This window comes from Hemiscyllium ocellatum, chromosome 20 (assembly GCF_020745735.1).
Source record: "Hemiscyllium ocellatum isolate sHemOce1 chromosome 20, sHemOce1.pat.X.cur, whole genome shotgun sequence".
NCBI classification, from domain to species: Eukaryota; Metazoa; Chordata; class Chondrichthyes; order Orectolobiformes; family Hemiscylliidae; genus Hemiscyllium; species Hemiscyllium ocellatum.
Window position 1 is genome coordinate 4,748,464 of NC_083420.1, and position 25,337 is coordinate 4,773,800.

The window sequence follows — 25,337 nt, forward strand, 5'->3', positions numbered from 1 at the left end:
GCGCTCTCTGGGACTTGTAGTCGCCGGATGGGTCAGCTCCAACCACTTCCGGCGAGGTGCCAGAGCCCGAACTACAACTCCCACAAGCTACCGCGGCTCAGGCATCCAGCTGCACAGCCTCAATAGATGGGCACAAGTGCACATGCTGGAAATGAGAGTGTAGATTAGACAGGCACAGTATGTCAAGCAGCATCCGAGGAGCAGGAAAATCGACGTTTGGAGCAAAAGCCCTTCATCAGGAATGAAGCCTGATTGAAGAGTTTTTGCTCGAAACGTCGGTTTACCTACACCACTCTAACCCAGCCCTCAATTGCAGCTTGTGCAGAATTATTCTAACACAGAGCCTTGGAATTGTTAGAATCTAGTTAACATTACAAAACAGATCTGGGATCCACGTTATAGGACAGATGTAGTCGCACTGGAGAAGATGCAGAGGAGATTTACCAAGATGATGTCTGGGCTAGATGGCTTCATTTAAGAAGAGATTGGACAGTGGTATCTTTTACCTCCCTCTCCCGCCTGGACCTCTCCATCTCTATTAATGATGACGGACTTGACACCGACATTTTTTATAAACCCGACTCCCACAGCTACGTGCATTACACCTCTTCCCACTCTACCTCCTGCAAAAATGCCATCCTGTATTCCCAATTCCTCTGCCTCCTCCGTATCTGCTCCCAGGAGGACCAGTTCCACCACAGAACACACCTGATGGCCTCCTTATTTAGAGACCGCAATTTCCCCTCCCACATGGTCAAAGATGCCCTCCAACACATCTCATCTACATCCCACACCTCTGCCCACAGACCCCACCCCTCCAACCGTAACAAGGACAGAACACCCCTGGTGCTCACCTTCCACCCTACCAACCTTCGCATAAACCAAATCATCTGCCGACATTTCCGCCACCTCCAAACAAATCCCACCACCAAGGATAGATTTCCCTCCCCACCCCTTTCCGGCTTCCGCAAAGACCGTTCCCTCTGTGACTACCTGATCAGGTCCAAGCCCCCCTACAACCCACCCTCCCATCCTGGCACCTTCCCCTGCCACTGCAGGAATTGCAAAGCCTGCGCCCACACCTCCTCCCTCACCTCTATCCAAGGCCCTAAAGGAGCCTTCCACATCCATCAAAGTTTTACCTGCACATCCACCAATATCATTTATTGTATCCGTTGCGCCTGATGCGGTCTCCTCTACATTTGGGAGACTGCACGCCTCCTAGCAGAGTATTTTAGGGAACATCTCCAGGACACCCGCACCAATCAACCACACCGCCCTGTGGCCCAACATTTCAACTCCCCCTCCCACTCTGCCGAGGACATGGAGGTCCTGGGGCTCCTTCACCGCTGCTCCCTCACCACCAGACGCCTGGAGGAAGAACGTCTCATTGTCCACCTCAGAACACTTCAACCCCAGGGCATCAATGTGGACTTCAACAGTTCCCTCATTTCCCCTTCCCCCACCTCACCCCAGTTCCAAACTTCCAGCTCACTGTCCCCATGACTTTCCTACCTGGCAATCTTCTTTTCCACCTATCCACTCCACCCTCTCCTCCCTGACCTATCACCTTCATCCCCTCCCCCACTCACCTATTGCACTCTCTGCTACTTTCCCCCCACCCACCCTCCTCTCACTTATCTCTCCACCCTTCAGGCTCTCTGCCTGTATTCCTGATGAAGGGCTTTTGCCTGAAACGTCGACTTTACTGCTCCTCGGATGCTGCCTGAACTGTTGTGCTCTTCCAGCACCACTAATCCAGAATTTGTTTTCCTTAGAGCAGAGGAGAGAGGATATGATTGAAACTTATAAAATTGAGAGATGCATTGATAGGGTAAACAGGAAGATTTTTCTTCTTGGTGGATGGATCAATAACTGGGGGTTCAGATTTAAAATAAGGTGCAGAAGGCTGAAAGGAGATGTGAGGTTAAATGTTTTCATCCAGAGGGTGGTGGGAATCTCGAACTGTCGGCTTGTCAGGGTGCTAGAGGCAGAAACCTTTATAACAAATATGAACTTAGCTACTTCCAATGCCAAGGCATACAAGGCTATGGGCCAAGTGCTGGAAAATGGGATTAGAATACTTAGTTGGTTGTTTTTGACTGGCGCAGATGCAATAGGCTGAAAGGCATTTTTTTTGCTGTAGATCTCTATGAATAGAGGAGGTAGATGGATTTTGACCAGTCAGAGTACTGTGAAGATTTGGGCATTAAAGAGGATTTGAGGATCAAGAGCAGATTGACCATGATCTGAGTGAAAGGCAAGGCAGGCTTGGGTGATGTTCTCACATTATATTGTTGGAAAGTTAGTCTACCTACCTCCTACTGCAGCAGGTAGGGAGTGCTGCAGTATGTTAAGCCCTTTTGAACAGGTTCCTAATTAGGACCTGCAAAAGAGATGAACACCTCTACAAAGTCTTCACCAAGAATAGATATCCCCGCAACTTCATCCACAAATACCTGGCAAACAATCAATGCAATGAGGGCATGCCATGACCTAGCACACTAGCCACACTTCCTTATATAAAAAATGTCTCGGAACTGACAGCCAGACATCTCCAACCACTCAGGTTCATGACAGCCGAAAAACTGACAGCCACGCTCTAACAACTCACCAGGACAAAAGACCCAATACCCATCATGTGCAAGACAAACGTAATGTACAAGACCCCATGCAAAGACTGCACAAGACACTATTAGGTCAAACAGGCAGACAACTGGCAATCCACATCTCTAAACACCAACTAGGTACTAAATGCCATGACCAGCTGTCCCTAGTAGCCATACACACAGATCACAAGGCCCACAAATTTGATGGAACAACACAATGATCATAGGATAAGCTAAACAAAAGATAGCAAAAGAATTTCTAAAAGCATTGCACTCCTCACAGACTCCATCAATAAACATATTGACCTAGGTCCAATATACTGACAACTACAATGAACAACCAGAACTGGCAACCAGAAGCAGCAGGAACAGAACCAAATAAAGTCCATAAGGTACAGTAGAACAGCGTTTCACAGGAGGCCATATAGCACTCAAGATGTCACCTAGACGGGCGATGAAACATCTGCAAATCAATTTCCCAGCTCAGCAAACATACTCACACTATGGCAAATGGCACCTGAGCTACAAATCTTTATGTGCACGTTGAACACTATTAAACACGAATCAGAATAGTTGCAAGGGGCATTTGTGATGCAGTGGTGGTAACAGTGTCCATTCCTCTGGGTTAAAGTCCCACCTGTTCTTGGTTTAAGTCCCACCTGCTCTTCAGGACCCATAACACCAGTATGGAAATCATCATTAATTCAAAGGAAATGTCAAAAGAAATTGGTGAGGTGGTTCAAAACCATCTTCAAACAAGCATAGTAATCATTGTGGGCGGCATGGTGGTTAGCACTGCTGCCTCTCAGCGCCAGAGACCAGGGTTCAATTCCGCCTCTGGTAACTCTGTGTGAAGTTTGCACATTCTCCCTGTGTCTGCATGGCTTTGCTCCGTTTTCCTCCCACAGTCCAAAAACGTGCAGGTTAGGTGAATTGGCCATGCTAAATTGCCCTGTAGTGTTAGATGAAGGGGTAAATGTAGGGGAATCAGTCTTGCTTGTGGTTGTGATCCAAATACACCTTGCATGGCCCATAAGTTCTGGTGTAGGACTTGAACCCAGAGTTTCTGTTGCAGAGTAGGGATGTTACCACTGCACCATAAGAACCCTGATTTATGTATGTATCAATCTTTATTAACTGTCAGTAACATTATTGATCCAGATTTTGCAATTGTAATCGCGGTGAAACTGTCAACATTGGGCATCTGCAAATGCACAATTAAATGCAAAATTCTTGAACATGCTACTAGTGATTTCCTGCAGCTGTACAGTGTGTTGCTGTGGTGTTGCCATTCAGAAATTTTAGAAATCACTAAACTGATAAGAATTTCCCTTCTTATGCTATAATTCCACTGTCTAAAAATGTAATGATGCGTTACTGTGGTGTAACTGGATTTTTAATGCCATAATGATTCATTTGGGGAGGCACGGTGGCCCTGCACGGTGGTTAGCACTGCTGCCTCACAGCACCAGGGTCCCAGGGTCGATTCCAGCCTCGGGTGACTGACTGTGTGGAGTTTGCACATTCTCCCAGTCTCTGCATGGGTATCCTCCGGGTGCCCCAGTTTTCTCCTACAGTCTGGGTCTTGGTCTGGGTAGGTTACTCTTCAGAGGGTCGGTGTGGATGTGTTGAGCATGAAAGGTCATCAATAAATAGATTTATAATAGAAAAAAAGTGACATCACAAATAGTTCTTTGGCAGCAGAAAAGTTATTCAGTGATAGTTATTAGGTTAGATTACCTACAATGTGGAAACAGGCCCTTCAGCCCAACCAGCCCACACGACCCTCCGAAGAGTAACCTACCCAGACCCGGACCCTTTTCCCTCTGACTAACGCACCTAACACTATGGGCAATTTAGCCTGGCCAATTCACCTGACCTCACATCTTTGGACTGTGGGAGAAAACTGTGGCACCCGGAGGAAACCTACGCAGAGACTGGGAGAATGTGCAAACTCCACACAGTCAGTCAGCCGAGGCTGGAATCAAACCTGGGACCCTGGTGCTGTGAGGCAGCAGTGCTAACCACTGGGCCATTGTGCCACCCCAAATGAATCATTATGGCATTAAAAATCCAGTTACACCACAGTAACACATCATACATTTTTAGACAGTGAAATTATAGCATAAGAAGGGAAATTCTTATCAGTTTAGTGATTTCTAAAATTTCTGAATGGCAACACCACAGCACACACTGTAAGCAGCAGGGAATCACTAGTAGCATGTTCAAGAATTTTGCATTTAATTGTGCATTTGCAGATGCCCAATGTTGACAGTTTCACCACAATTACAATTGCAAAATCTGGATCAATAATGTTACTGACAGTTAATAAAGATTGATACATACATAAATCAGGGTTCTCATGGTGCAGTGGTAACATCCCTACTCTGCAACAGAAACTCTGGGTTCAAGTCCTACACCAGAACTTGTGGGCCATGCAAGGTGTATTTGGATCACAACCACAAGCAAGTTGATTATCAGCCTATAAATTCTTCCAATGTGCCCAATGACAGGTGGAAAGGGCAGGAGTCATTCTGCAGGAAACAAAGGCAAAACAGTGCAGCATTCTGCCCTTAAGACTGGACCAAGACAAAGGAAATCATAAAACATTGAACGTTACAGCGCAGTACAGGGCCCTTCAGCCCTCAATGCTGCACTGACCCGTGAAATTAATCTGATGCCCATCTAACCTGCACTGTTTCATTATTATCCAGTTTTATGTCCAATGCCCATTTAAATGTCCTCATCATCGGTGAGTCTACTACTGTTGCAGGCAGGCTGTTCCATGCCCCTATTACTGTCTAAGTGAAGAAACTACTCCTGACATCTGTCCTAAATCTATCACCCCTGAATTTAAAGCTACGCCCCCTCGTGTTAGCCGTCATCATCCGAGGAAAAATGCTCTATTTGTTCACCCTATCTAACCCTCTGATATTCTTACACGTCTCAATTACATCATCTCTCAACCTTCTTCTCTCCAATAAAAACAGCCTCAGTTCCCTCAACCTTTTCTCGTAAGACTTTACTTCCATACCAGGCAACATCCTAGTAAATCTTCTCTGAACCCTTTCCAAAGCTTCTACATCCTTACTGAAATGCGGTGATCAGAACTGTACGCAATACTCCAGCTGCGGCCTTACCAGTACCTTTTACAGCTGAAGCATCACCTCGTGATTCTGAAACTCAATTCCCCCTACCAATAAATGCCAACACACCATATGCCTTCTTAGTAACCCTATCAACTTGGGTGGCAACTTTCAGGGATTTATGCACCTGGACACAGAGATCTCAATTTTCAGATCTTCCAAAATTGCTAAAACCTCCTCTTTGTCAACCGCAATCCCATCTAGTAGCCTGTATCTCTGTATTCTCACTAACATTGCCCTATTCTAATGTGAATACTGACAAAAGGTATTCCTTATGGGCTTCTCCTATGTCCTCAGATTCCACACACAACTTCTCACTACTGTCTTTAATTGGCCTTAATCTTACTGTCATCATTCTTTTATTCCTGATTTACCTATAGAAGGCTTTAGGGCTTTCCTTGATCCTATCCACCAACTACCTCTCATGTTTCCTCCTGGCTCTTCCTAGCCCTCTCTTTAGATCTTTTCTGGCCAATCCATAACTGTCAAGCCCCCTGAGCCTTCATGCCTCACCCTTACAGAAGCCTTCCTCATCCTCTTAACAAGAGCTTCAACTTCTTTAGTAAACCATGGCTCCCTCTCTCAACAACTACCCCCTTGCTTGATAGGTAAATGTTTATCAAGGATCTGCAGTAGGGGTTCCTTGAATATGCTCCACATTTCAAGTGTCCATCCCTTCAGTTTTCTTCCCCATCCTAAATCTTTCCTCATCACATCATAATTGCCTTTCCACGTTATACCTCATTCCCTGTGGTGAATACCTATCCCTGCCCATTGATATTGTAAACATAACCGAATTGTGATCACTATCGCCAAATTGCTCACCTACCTCCAAATCTAACACCTGGCCAGGTTCATTCCCCAATACCAAATCCAATATGGCATTGCCCCTTGTTGGCCTGTCTACATACTGTGTCAGAAAAAACCCTGCACACATTGAACAATAACTGACCCATCTAAACTATTCCCAGTCAATGTTGGAGATGTTAAAGTCCCCCATAACAACTACTCTGTTACTCTCAACTCCTATCGAGAATCATCTTTGTTATCCTTTCCTCTACATCTCTGGAACAATTCAGAGGCCTATAGAAAACTCCTAACAGGTGACCTCCTTTCCGGTTTCTAACCTCAGCCCAAACTACCTCAGTGGATGAATCCTCAAATGTTATCCCAACTGCTGTAATATTATCCTTGATTATTAATGCCACCCCTCCCCTTTACCCATCTTCTCTGTTCTCACTGAAACAACTAAATCCTGGAATCTGTAATAATCACTCTTGTCCCTCCTGTAGCCATGTCTCTGAAATGGCCACAACATTGAAATCCCAGGTACCAACCCATGCTGCAAGTTCACCCACCTTATTCCGGATGCTCCTGGCATTGAAGTATACACATCTCAAACCAACATCCTGATTGCCGGTGCCCAATCACAACATTGTAAACCTATTCCTGACCTCACTACTGTACACTGGAACTACAATTCATGGCACAACGCTTGAAAATTAGCATGGGGAAAAAAAACAGACATGCACATAAAGTTAAGGTTTTGGTTTTAAGTATTAAAATAAATGTAATTCATCAGAATGGATAATTGTCCATTCTGCAAATATAAGAACATTTTCACCAGGTCAGAAAGGTTGTCCAGGAGCAATTATGAATTTAACAGCCCATAAGGAACTGAGTTATATCTCAAGTAACAAAACATAATGTCATGATGTATTTCTTTTACAGTGTGTCTAACAACAAAAAGGAGAAAGTAGAAAGTTCACATTAAAAAAAAGACATGCAAGTTACTATGCAACCTTCCAATGCTGCAAACTCAATATTTCTTTAGGATGCTCCAACCTAAAATGTGATCTAGATCTTACTACATCACTAAATACCAAATTGCTCACCATACATTAATAATGCTTTGTTGGAAGTAATTAATGTCAGCAAGTAAGACAATCTCAGATAAAAAAATGAGAGCAAATTGGATTAGCTGCCTGCAACAAATTCAAAAATATGTATATCTTTCTCCCAAAAGTAAGTGTTGAAAAGAATTTGAAACATTATTTTAATTCAGATACTATAAAGATACCTGGATTTACAATTTCAGCATCATGATCTGTACATCATTACCACGTTTTGTATGTTTTATCATGAACGGGTAATTAGGTTTTTTTTCCAGAAGAAAATAAATTTCATCTAGCAAGAGGAACCAAACAAATATGGGACTAATGCAAAGATATTTCAAAACTGACAGCAATTATTTAACAGTATAGTAACTGCTGAAGATTTACAAATTACTATATGCACAAATATACAAAAATATTTACACAACTGAATCAATAAGACAAAGGAACTCAACGAGTTAAGGAAAAATAGTGGTCCAGACAAAAGCAAATGCCAACATACAACACTCCTGATTAATCGCTGATGTCGCATTTTCATCTCCACCTGAACATAATATGTTGCTTATGAATCAAAAGCAACTCTGATTGCAATCGCATCTAAAATTTTACATCTTTATCAAATTTACAATTACGTTCAAAAATGATGCAGTGGAAACACAGCAGGTGGAGATCCAACACTGCTCGGGCTGTGCATGTGGGACTCAAAAGAATTCGGCGTAATCCCAATAGTCTCATTTGGCAATGATTCGCCTTTTAAGAAATCATCATCCTCCTCATCTTCAGCTGTTTCCTAAAAGATTGATAGTAAAGTGACATCATTAAGAATTTTAAAGCTAAACCAACGCTTAACCTCTTGGCAGTTACAGCAGTGGCTAAGTAACTAAACAACCAAGTTCAAACCAAATATTTACCACCTAGCCAATCATCAGGTGAGGAGAGTTTTGGAATAATAAAGCAGTTCACCTCAAAAACAAACTAGCTTATTTTATTACAATCTCATGTTGCAGCTGTTTACTAGATGAGCAGGTTGCTAGCTGAAGACAATTTTAGGAGCCATGAAAGATGTCCTCAGCAATAATAATGTCTTCATAAAGTTAGGCTTGTTGAGACTCAACACTGGATTTTCCTCAAAGTTAAGAGGAATCATGAAGGTTAGAAGAGTAACAGAGGACTCAATTTGAATACAAGATCCTGACAGGTACATGTGGAAAGGATGTTTGATAGAATTTAGAATAAGGAATTAAATCTAAAAATAAGAAATTCCATATTTAAAACAAATTAGGAGAATCTTTTTTCTCATTGAGAGCCATGAGTCTTTGGAATTCTTCCTCAATAGGTGGTAGAAGCATGTTTAAGGCTGATACATTCTTGATAAACAAGGAGGTAAAAGATTATCGAGAGTAGGAGGGAATATGGAGTAATCAGATCAGCCGAAATTTTATTGAATGGTGCTGCAGACTTGAGGGGTCGAGTGGCCTACTCCTGTCTTTTGTTCTTAGGTTCATAATAGTAACATACTTAAAGAATTTCTGGTCCTTAGCAAGGATTATTGCAGAGGTTTTACATAGAATTCACAACAATATACTGACTATTATGCCTCACAGGGGTAGCGTGTGGGAAATTATGCCTCACCATTCCTGAAATCATCACAAAAATTGAAGATTTTATCAAAGTTCAGGGAACTCTCCAATTTACCAGTGTTTTTCGACCCAATTTACCAGAAAGTATGGACTCAGCTTCTGTACTTAACAACAATCACTTATTTATTTCAAATAAATAAGTTATACAGTTTAGTTACAGATAAACAATTACCAGTTATCATTGAATATCTCTACTAGTTAAAATTCTAGTCTCCTTAGAAGATTCCCGCTATGCACATACAGAAGATCTTTTATCCGAAGGACAGGGACGGGGAGTATTTCATTCAGTTAATCGAATGCCGGATAACATAGTTAATCAAGCGTAGGGACCTTGCAATCTTGGTTGGATAGTCTGAAATTCGGTTAATCGAATGCCGGTTTATCAAGGTTCCTCTGTAAAGCTTACCATTCAGCCCACTGCGTCCACACACCGATCCTCCGAACAGCATTCCACCCTGACCCACCTCCCTACCCTACTCCTGTCCAAACTCCACACAGATAGTCATCCGAGGGTGGAATCAAACCCAGATCCATGGCTCTGTGAGGTAACAGTGCTAACCAGTGAGTCACCATGGCCACCTTGTTTTTATCATGGTTCTTATTGTGGGAAGTTCCTCTGTTTCCCATTCCTGTTGAACTTTATTCCAGTTGTACTTCACAAAGCACTTGGGGGAGATGTGACATAATGGCAATGTTACCAGACTGCTCTGGGGACACAAATATAAATCCCATGATGACAGCTAGTGGAATTTAAATTCAATTAATAATTAAATATGGAATTGAAAAAGCTAGTCTCCATGACGATTGCCATAAATATCCAGCTTGTTCATCTGCAGCCTTTTGGAAATGAAATCTGCCATTCTTATCTGGCCACCATGTGACTCCAATCCACAGGAATATGGTGTCTCTTATTGCCCTCTGATATGGCCTAGTTTAACATTTATTCAAGGCTAATTAGGGATGGACAACAAGTGCTAGCTTTCCCAGCGACACCCACATCACATAGAGTTGTAGAGATATACAGCATGGAAACAGACCCTTTGGTCCAATTCGCCAATGTTGACCAGACATCCTAAATAAATATAGTCCCGTTTGTGACATTTGGCCCATATCCCTCTAAATCCATCCAGATGATTTTTAAATGTTGTGATGGTACAATCTTATGTTTACCCTTTGAAATATTCAGTATTTTAACAAATGTACAGTAACTAGTTGATCAAAAAATTATTAGTGGTTTTAGATAAGTTAAAACTGTATATGGAATGAAAATCTGAGCAGAAAACCTATTAACTATAAACAATATAAACATGATATGATCATGCAGGATGTTATCAATTAGATTATAACTGAATACTTTTCTGTAATAAATTATTATCCAATTCTTGCAATTTGTAACACCATAGAGCTGAAGGTTTCTTTTTAATTTTGATTGTTTACTCTGTTTGTTGTACTTTGTGTACAAATGATTACATCCATGAACAGAAATTAATTTTGACTGTTAGCTGTTTATTTGCTGACAAGTAATGCATAGTATAACTAGCATTCCCCCACTCACATGAATAAATGTTATTTGCGAAATCCTCCCCAAATAACCAACAGAAATTTATGTACAAAGAGGTTATAAAAATCATTCTCCACATGAACAATTCAGTTGTACAAAAATGAAAATGTCACCCATTACGTTTTTCTAATATTTACTAAATTATGATTAAAATCCCTGTAAATATATTATACAGTGCCTACCAGTTTTGTTATTTTCTGTGGAGCCTGAATATCTTGAAGGCTCAAATCTTCCCAAACTCGGTAAATACCATCGAATATTTTCTTAGACCTGTCATTAAAATATATTACATTTAACCTATATATGTTATGATCTATATGTACTAGTTAATAGCATAACTTGAAAGGTTAACAGTGTTTCCATTTCTGAAGTCCTTACATTGTAAAATGTTGTTTAGTACATTACAAAACAGTGCTGAGAATAGCTACTCTATTAATAAAGGAACTGTTGCTCAGAAAATTTAACTGAGAACATAGTATATTGATAATAGCATTATGAATTAAATTCAAAAATTCAAAATGAAAACTATCACAACTGAGCCTACTAATTGTTCTTTATACATAATTTCAGGGCACAGAATCAAAGCATTTGCCCAACCTGTCTGTGCTGGCACTTATTCTCCACATAAGTCTCCTACTAATTTATCATATATTGGCCTTTCAGTAAACCTTTTTATTCCCTTTTCTCTCATGCATTTGCCCTTTTTCCTTTTGAAAATATCAAATATATTAGCTTCAATCCTTTCCTGTTGTAGTACACACCACCTCGCACTGTTGAGGAAAGAAATGCCTCATTTCCCTTAAAGGTTTAATGTCAAACATTGCTGTACACAAACCTTTTAAGGATATAAGGATCAAAGGGAAAGAAGCTATCAAGAGGATTTGTGCAAATCTGGATCAAGTGGCCTCCAGTGCTGCTCTTAACAACAGGTATAAGTTGACGGTTGTTTCGTTCAATAACTGTGTAGCAAAAAGCTAATTGATATTTCCTGCAAAATAGAAAAAAACTTCAAGTTTATTACCAGACAGAGATCATAGGCTTTTCAACAAAGACATTGATCATATTTTAGATATTAAAGACATCAAAGGGTACAGAGATAAAGCAGAAATATGGCACTGAGATAGAGGATCAGTCACGATCCTACTGAATGGCAGAGAAGACTCCACGGTCTAAATAGCATAATCCTGCTCCAAGTTTCTTTAACTTTGTTTATCTGCCTTTACAAACATTTTTGTTGTTGTTTGGTATTTGTCAGATTGTAAAAATCAAACTGTTGCCTTGAGATATTTAGTTATTAAAGCATTCATTCTGCACTCATCAAATTCCTCAAATTCTCTTCACTGAAGAGTAAAGCTTTAGATTTTACAACAGAAAAAACAAATTTTCAGTAATGCATCTTTTATGTAACACTTCAAACCATTTCTAGATGTGATCTTCTTCATTAAATGCATACTGAACATCATATGAACATTTTAAAGTTAATTATAATTTAGCTGTTATACATTTTAAAGATCTACATTTATCTAGAAAATGATTTGGAGTTTTATATACAGATATCTTCAATGCTTCTGACACAACTTCTAGAATTCTTCTGGAATATAGCATGAATACGTCAGTACATTTCATAATTCAAATCAATCAAATATAATATGCAATGTCAAAGTCAGTGTTTATGCTCAAGATTATTGGATTATCAACTTCGACTAATACTCACCTAGTAATAGCTGCAAACAAGTTGACAACGGAAGGTAAACAGACCTTTAGAGGATTCAGCTGGCACATCACTATACGTTCAAAATTTAGATTCTGTAAGTATGTTAAACCTGTACACCAAGACAAATGATATACCAAATAAGCTCCTGCTTTTTTGTTTGAAAACCCTTTTAACATTCACTGTACAATACTGAGAATACACTACACCAATTTAAAAAGCCTTCAATGGAAACTAAAGTAAAAGGAAAATCCCTAAGTATTATACTTGTCAAATTTAAAGTTATTATTCAGTAACACAGCACAGAAACAGATCCTTCAGTCCAACCAATTCCTGCCAACCATCATCCCAAACTAAACTAGTACCACCTCTGCCTGTGCTTGACCCATAACCCTCCAAATGTTTCTTATTCATGTATTTATCTAAATAACACTGTAACTGTTCATCAATCCCTCTGGAAGTTCATTCTAGACTCAAACCACCTTCCGTGTAAAAAAATTGCCCGTGTCCTTTTTAAATATTTCTCCTCTCACCTCAAAAATATGGCCCCTCGTATTGAAATCCCTACCACAGGGAAAAGACACCTGCCATTCACCTTATCTATATCCTTCATAATTTTAAAAATCTCTAAGGTCACCCCTCAACTTCCTCTGTTCCAGTGAAAAGACTCTCAGCCTATCCAGCCTCCCCCCATAACTCAAAACTTCCATTCCTGGCGATATCCTGGGAAATCTTTTCTGAACCCTCTACAGCTTGATTACATCTTTCCTATAATCACACAAACTCAGAAGCAAGTAAGGCATTCAACCTCTTGAGCTTGCTCCATCATCTAGATCATTGCTGACCATTGATCTCAATGCCATATTTCCACACAATCCCCATACTCCTTCATATCATTAGATATCTATCAATCTCTGTCCTGAACTTAGAGACACACAGATTACAACGTGGAATCAGCACCTTCGGTTCGACTCAAACATGCCGATCAGATATCCTAGATAAATCTAGTTCCATTTGCCAAATATCCCTCTAAACCTTCCAATTCATACACTAATCCAGGTATCTTTTAAATGCTGTAATTGTACTAGCCTCCACCATTTCCTCTGGCAGTTCATTCCATACATGCATCACTTTCTGCTTGAAAACGTTGCCCCTTAGGTCTCTTTTAAATCTTTCCCCCTCACCTTAAACCAATGCCCTCTAATTTTTGACACCCCCATCCCAGGGAAAATATCTAATCTATTTATCCTATCCAGGCCCCTCATGATTTCATAAACCTCTATAAGGTCACTCCTCAGCCTCTGATATTCCAGGGAAAACAGCCCCAGCCTATTTAGCCTCTCCCTATACCCCAAACCTTGCAACCCTGGCAACATCCTTGTAAATCTTTTCTGAATCCTTTCAAATTTCACAAAATCTTCCTATTGCAGGAAGACCTGAATTGTATACAGTATTCCAAAAATGGCCTCAACAAAGTTCTGTACAGCCTCCCAACTCCTGTACTCAATGCACTGATCAATAAATGGAAACATACCAAACACCTTCTTCTCTATCCTATCTACCTGCGACTCCACTTTCAAGAAACTATGAATCAGCATTCCAAGGTCTCTTTGTTCAGCAATACTTCTCAGGACCTGACCATTAAGTTTTGCCCTGATTTCCCTTTCCAAAATGCAGCACCTCACATTTATTTAAAGTAAATTCCATCTGCCACTCGTGGGCCATTGGTCCATCTGATCAAGATCCCTTTGTACTCTGAAGTAACCTTCTTTGCTGTCCACTATCCCTCCAATTTTGGTGTCATCTACAAACTTACTAACCATATCTTCTATGTTTACATCCAAATTGTTTATATAAATAACAAAGAGCACTGATCCTTCTGCCACATCACTGTTGCTTAGTGACTGAACTTAACAGTCATCACCTCTATCAGCACTGTAGGAATTCTATGACAGAGAATTCCAAGAATTCGTCACCTTGAGTGCAATGTTACCTCAACGACAGCAATTCCCAGGTATGATGAGCTCAATAGGTCTGCTTCAATTTTACCATACATTTGCTGCTCTTTTACTATGTGATAAGTTATGATTCAGACTGGCGTCTGTCTAAGTTTACAGTAAGTTATGTACTGTGATGTGAAGAGGAGAACTCTTCATAAATTCACACTGCAATGTGACCAAGATTATCTTGCCATCTAGGAAACTGCGCATACAAATCTGCACATCACCGTATGTGTAGCCTGGTTATACTAAAACCACCTCCCCACTCCATTATAATAAAGGTAAATCCTTCATTTTCATTTTGTGCAGCTCTGAAAATCTTATTTCAAAATTTCACATTAGTTTCCACTTTAAAAAGGTACCAAATTTAATACAAGATTTCATTAATCACCCATTTTCAGATTTCCATCCAGTATTTGTTTATAACGAAATACAAAGATGTAAAATACAGCTTGGCAGGCAGAGTAGAATGACCCATGCAGAGCTACATCACAGTAAGCTTTCGTTCCAGCATCTTGGCTGTCAATGTAGTCGTGTATCCAGGGGACCAGCAGATCCAAACATGTTTTCACAGTGCTAATCAAGGGAATTGAAATCATTGTTAATTAGTTTATTATCAGAACAGTTTCTTATTTACTTAAAACATAAAAGCAATTTTCACATCTTAGTGCAATATTAATATTAATCCTGCTTATTCTCTAACACTTGTCCATCATCTCCATTTGTTCGATGACATTTGTATGATTGGGCATTGCTGCAGAATGGCATCTGGGTTAGAAAGCAACAGAATCAAGACACATTGCTAAAGAAATCTAAAGAAAGTGAAATATTAAATGAATACAAGTTATCTACATGATGAATAATAAACGGTCAACACTTATTGCTCTCTTTAATTGCCCTCAAGGTGGTGGTGGTGAGCGGTCTTCTTGAACTGTTGCAGTCCTTGAGGTATAAGTACATCCAACAGTAGCTGTCCAGGTTTTCGACCCAGTGACAGCGAAAATACAGTGATATATTGTGCATCTTTAAAGCATCTTGCAACATATATTACCCAGGTGTCTGGAATCCACATCAATTATAAGTACACAGCACAACATGCAGTAGATTCCATGTAGTAATCATGTATGAAAGACCATGTAAGTGGGCAGCACGGTGGCACAGTGGATAGCATTACTGCCTCACAGCGCCAGAGACCTGGGTTCAATTCCCACCTCAGGCAACTGTCTATGTGGAGTTTGCACATTCTCCCTGTGCCTGCATGGGTTTCCTCCAGGTGCTCCGGTTTCCTCCCACATTCCAAAAATGTGCAGGTTAGATGAATTGGTCATGCTAAATTACCCATAGTGTTAGGTGAAGGGGTAAATGCAGGGGAATGGTTCTGGGTGCTCTTCGGAGGGTTGGTGTGGACTTGTTGGGCCAAAAGACCTGTTTCCACACTAAGTAATCTAAATCTAAAGTAATCTAAATTTAATGTTATAGCCGTCATAAATATGAAAAAAATCTTTGCAGTCACTCATTATAGAACTTATCATTTAAAAACCAGAAATAACATGCACTATTTAAAGTTTGTCAAGTTATAATATCAAGCAACAGTCACTTACACCACAGGAATATATGTTGCTCTTGCCAGAAAACTTCCAATGTAGCCTGCAGCTGCTTGTCTTATTACAGCAGGATTATTTGGATTCTGCATCATCTTCCAAAGGTGTTCAAGGAAAGCCTCTGCCAATCCCTTAAAAATAACAGTAAGAAAATTAAGCATTTTACTCCTCAGGCCCATGTTCCAATTTCATTCATTCTACATTTGCTGTTTTTAAAACTGGTATTTGTAGACATACTGCAATAAGGACACGCATTGATCTGCAGAGTGCATTTGAAAGTTGATGAATTACATTTCCAAAGATAGACTGATATCCTGAACTTTCACAGAACCCATTAGGGAAACATTTCTGCTTGGAAGTTTTGCTGTAAGGGATTAATTTTCTTCTGGGGGAGAAACAAGATAAGTAGGATTTATAATAATGTAATCTGTACAAACTCCATTTTAAATACCAAGATGCATAGGTCAAATTGCCAATGGAAGATCCTTCTTGTTAAAAATAAAAATGCATTTTAGTTGAGCGTTGATCATCAAATTGAATTCTGTATTGCTGTGCACAAAATACATGTTAGTTTAAAAAAATAATTATTGCTAGTTGCTTCCTGTAAGTTGTGAGGAATTCACATTAGCTACCATTAAACATGGATGACAGCACATCCAGTAGGACATTCAAAGTATGAACATAAGTGGATAAAGATAACTCATACGACAGACATTCTGGAGCAGAGTGCAAAAACTCATTCTTTGTGGGCTTTTTTGAGCAATTTCAAGCGTAGTTTTAAAATAGAACTTCAAAGGGTATATACATGTTGGTGGAGTGGTCAAAGAGGTGGTAGATGAAGTTCAATGCAGAAAACCGTGAGCAATGTGTTTTGGTTCAAAGAACATGGCCAGATAATATAAAACAAGGGTACACTTCTAAAGGGAGTTCAGGAACAGAACAATATGGGTGATTATGTGTACAGATCATTGGAGGTGACAGGGCAGGTGGAAAGAGAAGTTAACAAAATACACAGTATCTTGGGCTACATTAAGAGAGGCATGGAGAACAAGAGCAAGGAGGTAATGCTGAATGTTCCTATAACACTTATTAGTCCTCAGATGGAGTACTGAGTACAGTTCTGGGTGCTAGATTGTAGGAAAGATGTGAAAGCATTGGCAAATGTGTAGAAGAGATTTACAAGACTGCTTCAGGGATGACAAACTTCAGTTGTGAGGACAGACTGGAGAGTTGGGACTGTTCTCTTTGAAGAGGAGGCTGGATTTAGTAGACAATGAGAAACTGGTCCCACTCAAAGAATCAAGAACAAAAGAGCATAGTTTAAAGTGGTTTACAAAAGAAGTAAATGTGACATGAGTAAATACTTTTTCACACAAGTGGCCTGTCTCTGGAATGCACTGCTTGGAGAGTGGTGAAGACATTTTCAATTGAGGCAATCAAGAGGGTATTCAATGATTACTTAAATAGAAATAAAAAGGGCAACAGTAAGGAAAAAATGCAGGAGCATGGCTTCAAGTTATGATGCTTTCTTGGTGAGATATAATGGGCCAAATAGTCACTTTTTTGCCATAACAATTTTGAGATTCTGTGAAAATAGACTGCATGACCTCAGCTTACCAGTTACAGAAAGAAACTTTAAGAACTGTTTCAAAAGATATTCCAAAATTAGCTCCCTTGATAACTGAATTTTACAACACATGTAAAACGATTAGAACTGTGGAGTACTATTTACAATTATTAAAGAAATATGTTTTTGGTTCATAGCTGAAATCAGAATCTGCTATGCTGTGTGCTCAACAGCTTCCTGCAGATCAGGGTGCACTGCAGCATATGGTACATCAGTTAGCCTGGGGTCTCACTACTTATATCAAGATACAAAGTAGAAAAATAAACACTGCAAGATCCATTTCATCTCTTAACTAAACAAATGGCAATTATTTGTTGTCAACTCAAGAAGTAATCTGCACTCACCAACTTGAAGCTGCAGATATAGAACATGAAATACTGGACGTGACATGAAGCATGAGTGGGTAGGACCAGTTTATCAAATACTACTATTAAGTCTCGGTACAACTCTTTTGTCCTGGTCAACACCAATTCGCCTGCAATAAGAGAAACAAAGTAAATAAATTAAATATTGCAAATGTGTGTGTATATATATATGTTACTATTTAAATCAGTTATTTTTAAACATTTTGAACAATTTTGAGGTATTTTGCTGCCATAGGTGTCACACTGAGACTTGGTGATTTGAGGACAAAGTGACTAATCATACAAAAGTGGTTTTAGTTTATATAGCACTAAAAATAAACTGTTTATTTTCTTCAGTGTAGATCCTGGGGGTCCTTAAATTCAAAGAGTGATCTTGTACTTAAAAAGACTGGAGACTGATCTGAAACCCTCCTCAAATGAACACAGGGAAATCTAAAGTCACCAGTAAAACAGAGACATAGTTAACTTCTTTAGTATATCTTTCCATACAAACGGATATTAAGTTGCAAAATACAGCTAATTCATAGGAACAGGAGTACGGCATTCAGCCCATTGAACCTTCCTCAGTCATGAAATGCCATCATGGCGGGTCAAGCATTTCAATGCCTTTAATCCACCCTGTCCAAGTAATTCTCTATGCCACTGGTAATCAAAAATCTATCAATCAATCTCTATGTCAAACAGGCCTCTGTGAATTCCAAAGATTCACAGTTCTGAGTTAAAAAAAATTCTCATCTCAGACTGAAGTAGCATTCCCCTATTTTTGAAACTGTGACTCCTGGTTGTAATCTTCCTCAACCAGGGAAAGTCACAGGATCCCTAGTGTGGAAGTAGGCCATTCAGCCCACCAAGTCCACACCAACCCTCTGAACAGCATTCCACCACCACCTTATCCCTGTAACCATGCATTTCTCATGGTTATCCACCGCGTCTGCGCATCCCCAGACACTATGAGACAATTTAGCATGGCCAATCTACCTAACCCTGTACATCTTTGGATTGTGGGAAGAAACCAGAGCATCTGTAGGAAACCTGTGAAAACAGTCACCCAAGGCTGGATTTGAACCTGGGTCCCTGATGCTATGAAGCAACAGTGTTAACCACTGAGCCACCCATCTTACCTGCATAAGTACTCCAAGTGGTGGACTTCAACATCCCTCACCAGCTGGAGCACCACTACTGACTGACTAGTTGGCATCTGAAGGACATAGCTAGTAGAATGGGTATATAGCAGATAGTGAGGCAACCAATGAGAGGGAAAATGTACTTAACCTAAACCTCACTCATCTACCTGATGTAAATGCATATGTCCAAGTCAGCACCAGTAGGAATGACCACTGCCCAGTTACTGTGGGCGGCACGGTGGCACAGTGGTTAGCACTGCTGCCTCACAGCGCCAGAGACCAGGGTTCATTTCCCGACTCAGGCGACTGACTGTAGAGTTTGCACGTTCTCCCTGTGTCTGCGTGGGTTTCCTCCGGGTGCTCCGGTTTCCTCCCACAGTCCAAAGATGTGCGGGTCAGGTGAATTGGCCATGCTAAATTGCCCGTAGTGTTAGGCAAGGGGTAAATGTAGGGGTATGGGTGGGTTATGCTTCGGCGGGTCGGTGTGGACTTGTTGGGCCGAAGGGCCTGTTTCCACACTGTAATGTAATCCAAAAACAGTCCTGCCTTCAAAATGAGCATATCAACTATTGTGTCGTATGACAATATCATGCTAAATTGGATAGGTTTTGAACAGATCTAGCAACTCAAAACTGCATCCATGAAGCACTGCTGAAATCAGCTGCAGAAGAACATACTCAGGCAAAATCTATAATTTAATGAGCTGGCATGTACCCCACATTACCACTGCCACCAAGCTGAGGGACCATTCCTGATTCAATTCAGAGAATAAGTGGGCATGCTAGAAATAGCATCAGGCATACCTAAAATGAGGTGTCAAGCTGATAGTTATAACACAGGACTATTAGCATGCCAAGCTGTGGAAGCAGCATGTGATAAGCAGAATTCAGTGATCCCACAATCATTATGTCAAATCTAAATTCTGTGACTGTGCTACATGGGAAAGTAATGGCCGAGTGATTTTATCACTGCACTGCTAATCCAGAGAACCAGGTAATGTTTGAGGCACCCAGGTTCAAATCCTGCCACAACTAATGGTGGAATTTGATCCAATACAAAATCTGGAACTAACAATCTAATGATGACCGTGAATCATTGCCAACTGTTAGAAAAACCCGTCTGGTTCACTAATTCCCTTTAAGACATCCTTACCTGGTCTTGCCTACATGTGACTCCAGACCCACAGCAATGTGGTTGACGCTTAACTTCTCTCTGGGCAATTAGGGATGGGCAATAAATGCTGCCTAGCCAGAAAAACCCACATCCTGTGAATGAATATTTTTTAAAATCCAGTCGGGAATGTGCACATTTAAACAACTAACAAGAGTTGGAGGAAAAGGAAGTTCCACAAATATTACCATCCTCAACAATAGGGGAGACCAGCACACCAGTGCAAAAGGTAAGGCTGTAATCGTGGCCTCCCATCAGGACAAATGCCAGTCTTCAACCAATTCAGTTACCTTCCTGTGAAGACACCAGATACTGTAAAGGCTGTGGGAAATTATAAGATTTCAGCATTATTACTGAAGACTTGGGCTGGCCCACACTGTTCCAGTACAGCTATAACAATGGCATCTACCCAAAAATACAAAGTTGCTCAGGTATGTCCTGATGGTAGGTGTCTTGAAAGTGCTATCAAGCAGCACTTGATTAATACTAAACTGCTCAAGGATACTTAATCTAGGCTAAAACCCCTCAGCTGCTGACATCTTTATAGCCTTGGTTCAAACATGGACAAAAGAACTGATCTCCAAAAGTGATATGTGAGTAACCGCAATTGACCTTAATAAAGAGTTTGATCGAGTTCTGCTAGCAAGAAGCCCTAGCAAAATTAGAGAGTCAATTGGAAATAAAGACAGTGCTCACTCTAATTTTTCTTTTGGCTGCAACTTCTGGAATCAGAGGTCAGTGCCACAATCGGCATGCTGACGCCAATCGTCATGCTGATGGTGATTATCATGCACGGAACCTTGGAGTGGCTGTGTGCATAGCTTAGACAGAATACTGTTCAGGGGAAAAGTCTCCACTGTTTACAGTCATACCAACCACAAAAGGAAGATGCTTGCTGTTGTTGGAGGTCATTCATCGCAGTCCTGGGACATAACTGTATAAATTCTTCAGGGTAGTTTCCTAGGTCCAAATGTCATCAGTGATCCTTCCACATCCGCCACAAATTCACCTGCACCTCCACACACATCATCTATTGCATCCGCTGCACCCGATGTGGCCTCCTCTATATTGGGGAGACAGGCCGCCTACTTGCGGAACGTTTCAGAGAACACCTCTGGGACACCCGGACCAACCAACCCAACCACCCCGTGGCTCGACACTTTAACTCCCCCTCCCACTCCACCAAGGACATGCAGGTCCTTGGACTCCTCCATCGCCAGACCATAACAACACGACGGTTGGAGGAAGAGCGCCTCATCTTCCGCCTGGGAACCCTCCAACCACAAGGGATGAACTCAGATTTCTCCAGTTTCCTCATTTCCTCTCCCCCCACCTTGTCTCAGTCAAATCCCTCGAACTCAGCACCACCTTCCTAACCTGCAATCTTCTTCCTGATCTCTCCGCCCCCACCCCACTCCGGCCTATCACCCTCACCTTGACCTCCTTCCACCTATCACATCTCCATCGCCCCTCTCCCAAGTCCCTCCTCCCTACCTTTTATCTTAGCCTGCCGGACACACTTTCCTCATTCCTGATGAAGGGCTTATGCCCGAAATGTCGAATTTCCTGTTCCTTGGATGCTGCCTGGCCTGCTGCGCTTTTCCAGCAACACATTTTCAGCTCTGATCTCCAGCATCTGCAGACCTCACTTTCTCCTCGTCATCAGTGATCTACCTTCTACCATGAGGTCAGAAGTTTGCTGATGATTGCACAATACTCAGGTATAGTGCTCAGTGGTTAGCACTACTGCCACACAGCACAGGGACCCAAGTTCGATTCCAGCCTCAGGCAATTGTCTGTGTGGAGTTTGCACATTCTCCCCATGTCTGCGTGGGTTTCCTCCAGGTACTCTGGTTTTCTCCGACAGTCCACAGATGTACAGACTATTGGATTATCCTTGCAGAGTGCGGGGTTACAGGAATAGGATATGGGGGTGGGTCTGGGTGGGATATCCTTCAGACGGGTGGTGTCAACGGGCCAAATGGCCTGTTTCTATACTGTAGGGATTCTATGATTTGCGACTCCACAAATACAGAAGCAAGACCTGACCAACATCCAGGCTTGGGCTGATAACTGCAAAGTAACATTTCCACCTCAAATGCCAGGCAATCTCTAAGAAGACAGAATCTAACCATCATCTCTTGACATTCAATAGCACTGCCGTATACAGAATCCCCTCTATCAATATGGGAGATATTAGCACTGATCAGAAACTGAACTGAACCAGCTATATTCATACTGTGGTAAAAACGATGACTGCAGATGCTGGAAACCAGATTCTGGATTAGTGGTGCTGGAAGAGCACAGCAGTTCAGGCAGCATCCGAGGAGCAGTAAAATCGACGTTACAGGCAAAAGCCCTTCATCAGGAATAAAGGCAGTGAGCCTGAAGTTGGAGAGATAAGCTAGAGGAGGTTGGGGGTGGGGAGAAAGTAGCAGAGAGTACAATAGGTGAGTGGGGGAGGGGATGAAGATGATAGGTCAGGGAGGAGAGGGTGGAGTGGATAGGTGGAAAAGGATATCGGCAGGTAGGACAGGTCATGGGGACAGTGCTGAGCTGGAAGTTTGGAACTAGGGTGAGGTGGGGGAAGGGGAAATGAGGAAACTGTTGAAGTCCACATTGATGCCCTGGGGTTGAAGTGTTCCGAGGTAGAATTGAGGCATTCTTCCTCCAGGTATCTGGTGGTGAGGGAGCAGCGGTGAAGGAGGCCCAGAATCTCCATGTCCTCGGCAGAGTGGGAGGGTAGGTTGAAATGTTGGGCCACAGGGCGGTGTGGTTGATTGGTGTGGGTGTCCTGGAGATGTTCCCTAAAGCGCTCTGCTAGGAAGCGTCCAGTCTCCCCAATGTAGAGGAGACAGCATCGGGAGCATGATATTGGTGGATATGCAGGTTAAACTTTGATGGATGTGGAAGGCTCCTTTAGGGCCTTGGATGGAGGTGAGGGAGGAGGTGTGGGCACAGGTTTTACAGTTCCTGCGGTGGCAGGGGAAGGTGCCAGGATGGGAGGGTGGGTTGTAGGGGGGCGTGGACCTGATCAGGTAGTCATGGAGGGAACGGTCTTTGCGGAAGGCGGAAAGGGGTGAGGTCTTTTTGGAGGTGGCAGAAATGTCGGCGGATGATTTGGTTTATGCGAAGGTTGGTAGGGTGGAAGGTGAGCACCAGGGGCATTCTGTCCTTGTTACGGTTGGAGGGATGGGGTCTGAGGTGCGGGATGTGCACGAGATGCGTTGGAGGGCATTTTTAACCACGTGGAAAGGGAAATTGTGGTCTCTAAAGGAGGAGGCCATCTGGTGTGTTCTGCAGTGGAACTGGTCCTCCTGGGAGCAGATATGGCGGAGACGGAGGAATTGGGAATACGGGATGGCATTTTTGCAAGAGGTAGGGTGGGAAGAGGTGTAATCCAGGTAGCTGTGGGAGTCGGTGGGTTTGTAAAAATGTCAGTGTCAAGTCAGTCGTCATTAATGGAGATGGAGAGGTCCAGGAAGGGGAGCGAGGTGTCAGAGATAGTCCAGGTAAATTTAAGGTCAGGGTGGAATGTGTTGGTGAAGTTGAGGAATTGCTCAATCTCCTCGCGGGAGCATGAGGTGGCGCCAATGCATGTCATCAATGTAGCGGAGGAAGTGGTGGGGAGTGGTGCCGGTGTAATTACGGAAGATCGACTGTTCTACGTAGCCAAAAACGAGACAGGCATAGCTGGGGCCCATACATGTGCCCATGGCTACCCCTCTGGTCTTGAGGAAGTGGGAGGATTCGAAGGAGAAATTGTTAAGGGTGAGAACCAGTTCGGCCAAACGAATGAGAGTGTCGGTGGAAGGGTACTGTTGGAGACGTCGGCAGAGGCAAAAACGGAGGGCTTGGAGGCCCTGGTCATGGCGGATGGAGGTGTAGAGGGATTGGATATATAAATACTCTGGCTACAAGAACAGGTCAAGAGGCTATGAATACTGCAGCAAGTAACTCCCCAATGCTTGTCCATCATCTACAAGGTGTAAGTCAGGAGTGTGATAAAATATTCTCTAACTGCCTGAATGAGTGCGGCTCCACCAACATTTAAAGACAAAGCTATCTGCTTGACTGGCACACCATCCATCACGAACACACAGTGGAGAAGTATATACCAGCTACAAGATACACTACAGTAACTCACTACTGTTCCTTTAACAGCACCTTCCAAACTTGCAAACTCTACTGTTTTGAATGATAAGGGTAGCAAATATTTGAGAACAGCACAAGCTATAATTTCGCCTCTGAACCACAAACAATTCTCACTTGCAACAACATGGCAATTCCTTCACTGTCGTTCAATTCAAATCCTAGAATTCTCTGCCTTAAACACCATAGACTGCTGCAGTTCAAAGTGGTGGCTCACCACCTTCTCAAGGACATCCAGTAATGGGCCTTAAATGTTGACATAGTTAAGTCTTGCCAATATCCCACAATAACTGAGTAAAATTATTTTATTACTAAGAAGATATTATGAAATACCAAATCATTATTGTTCACACCATTATCATAACAGATGTCCTTTATATAAGCCAGCAAAACAGACATCAGAATGTCCAATCTTTCAGCCACTGGATGAGCCATCTCATCATTTGGCGGTGACAAACGAATTTTCTGCTTCCCTTCATCCTCATCCTGCACAGAGAGAAAACACAGGAACAGAAGGCCATCACAAAAATATGAAGTAGCCGAGAAAACGCACTGTTAACATTCTCACTTCCCTCCACCACCGATCAGTTCCGACCATGCCCAAAGCACACAGTTCTCACAAGAACTATTCTTCATACACTGTCAAGCAGTAGCTGGGATGCAAAGGTGGTTTGCATTTTTTTTTGCCCAACAAGGTCTAAAAACCCACTAGGTTTTTAACTCATGCAAAATGAGT

General features: G+C 41.8%; 1 protein-coding gene across 1 annotated transcript in view; it reads right to left on the reverse strand.

Moving 5' to 3' along the window:
- Positions 1–7,361: 7,361 nt before the first annotated feature.
- The window catches only part of rrn3 (RRN3 homolog, RNA polymerase I transcription factor), a 37,982-nt gene continuing 20,006 nt past the window's right edge, over positions 7,362–25,337 (reverse strand). The window contains exons 11-18 of the mRNA XM_060840109.1: positions 24,955–25,087; positions 18,135–18,265; positions 16,164–16,294; positions 14,954–15,138; positions 12,566–12,674; positions 11,687–11,839; positions 11,034–11,121; positions 7,362–8,440 (exon numbers count right to left, since the gene is read on the reverse strand). Of these exons, the coding sequence (XP_060696092.1) occupies positions 8,285–8,440; positions 11,034–11,121; positions 11,687–11,839; positions 12,566–12,674; positions 14,954–15,138; positions 16,164–16,294; positions 18,135–18,265; positions 24,955–25,087 (1,086 nt within the window). The 3' untranslated portion in view covers positions 7,362–8,284. The remainder of the gene's footprint in view (positions 8,441–11,033; positions 11,122–11,686; positions 11,840–12,565; positions 12,675–14,953; positions 15,139–16,163; positions 16,295–18,134; positions 18,266–24,954; positions 25,088–25,337) is intronic.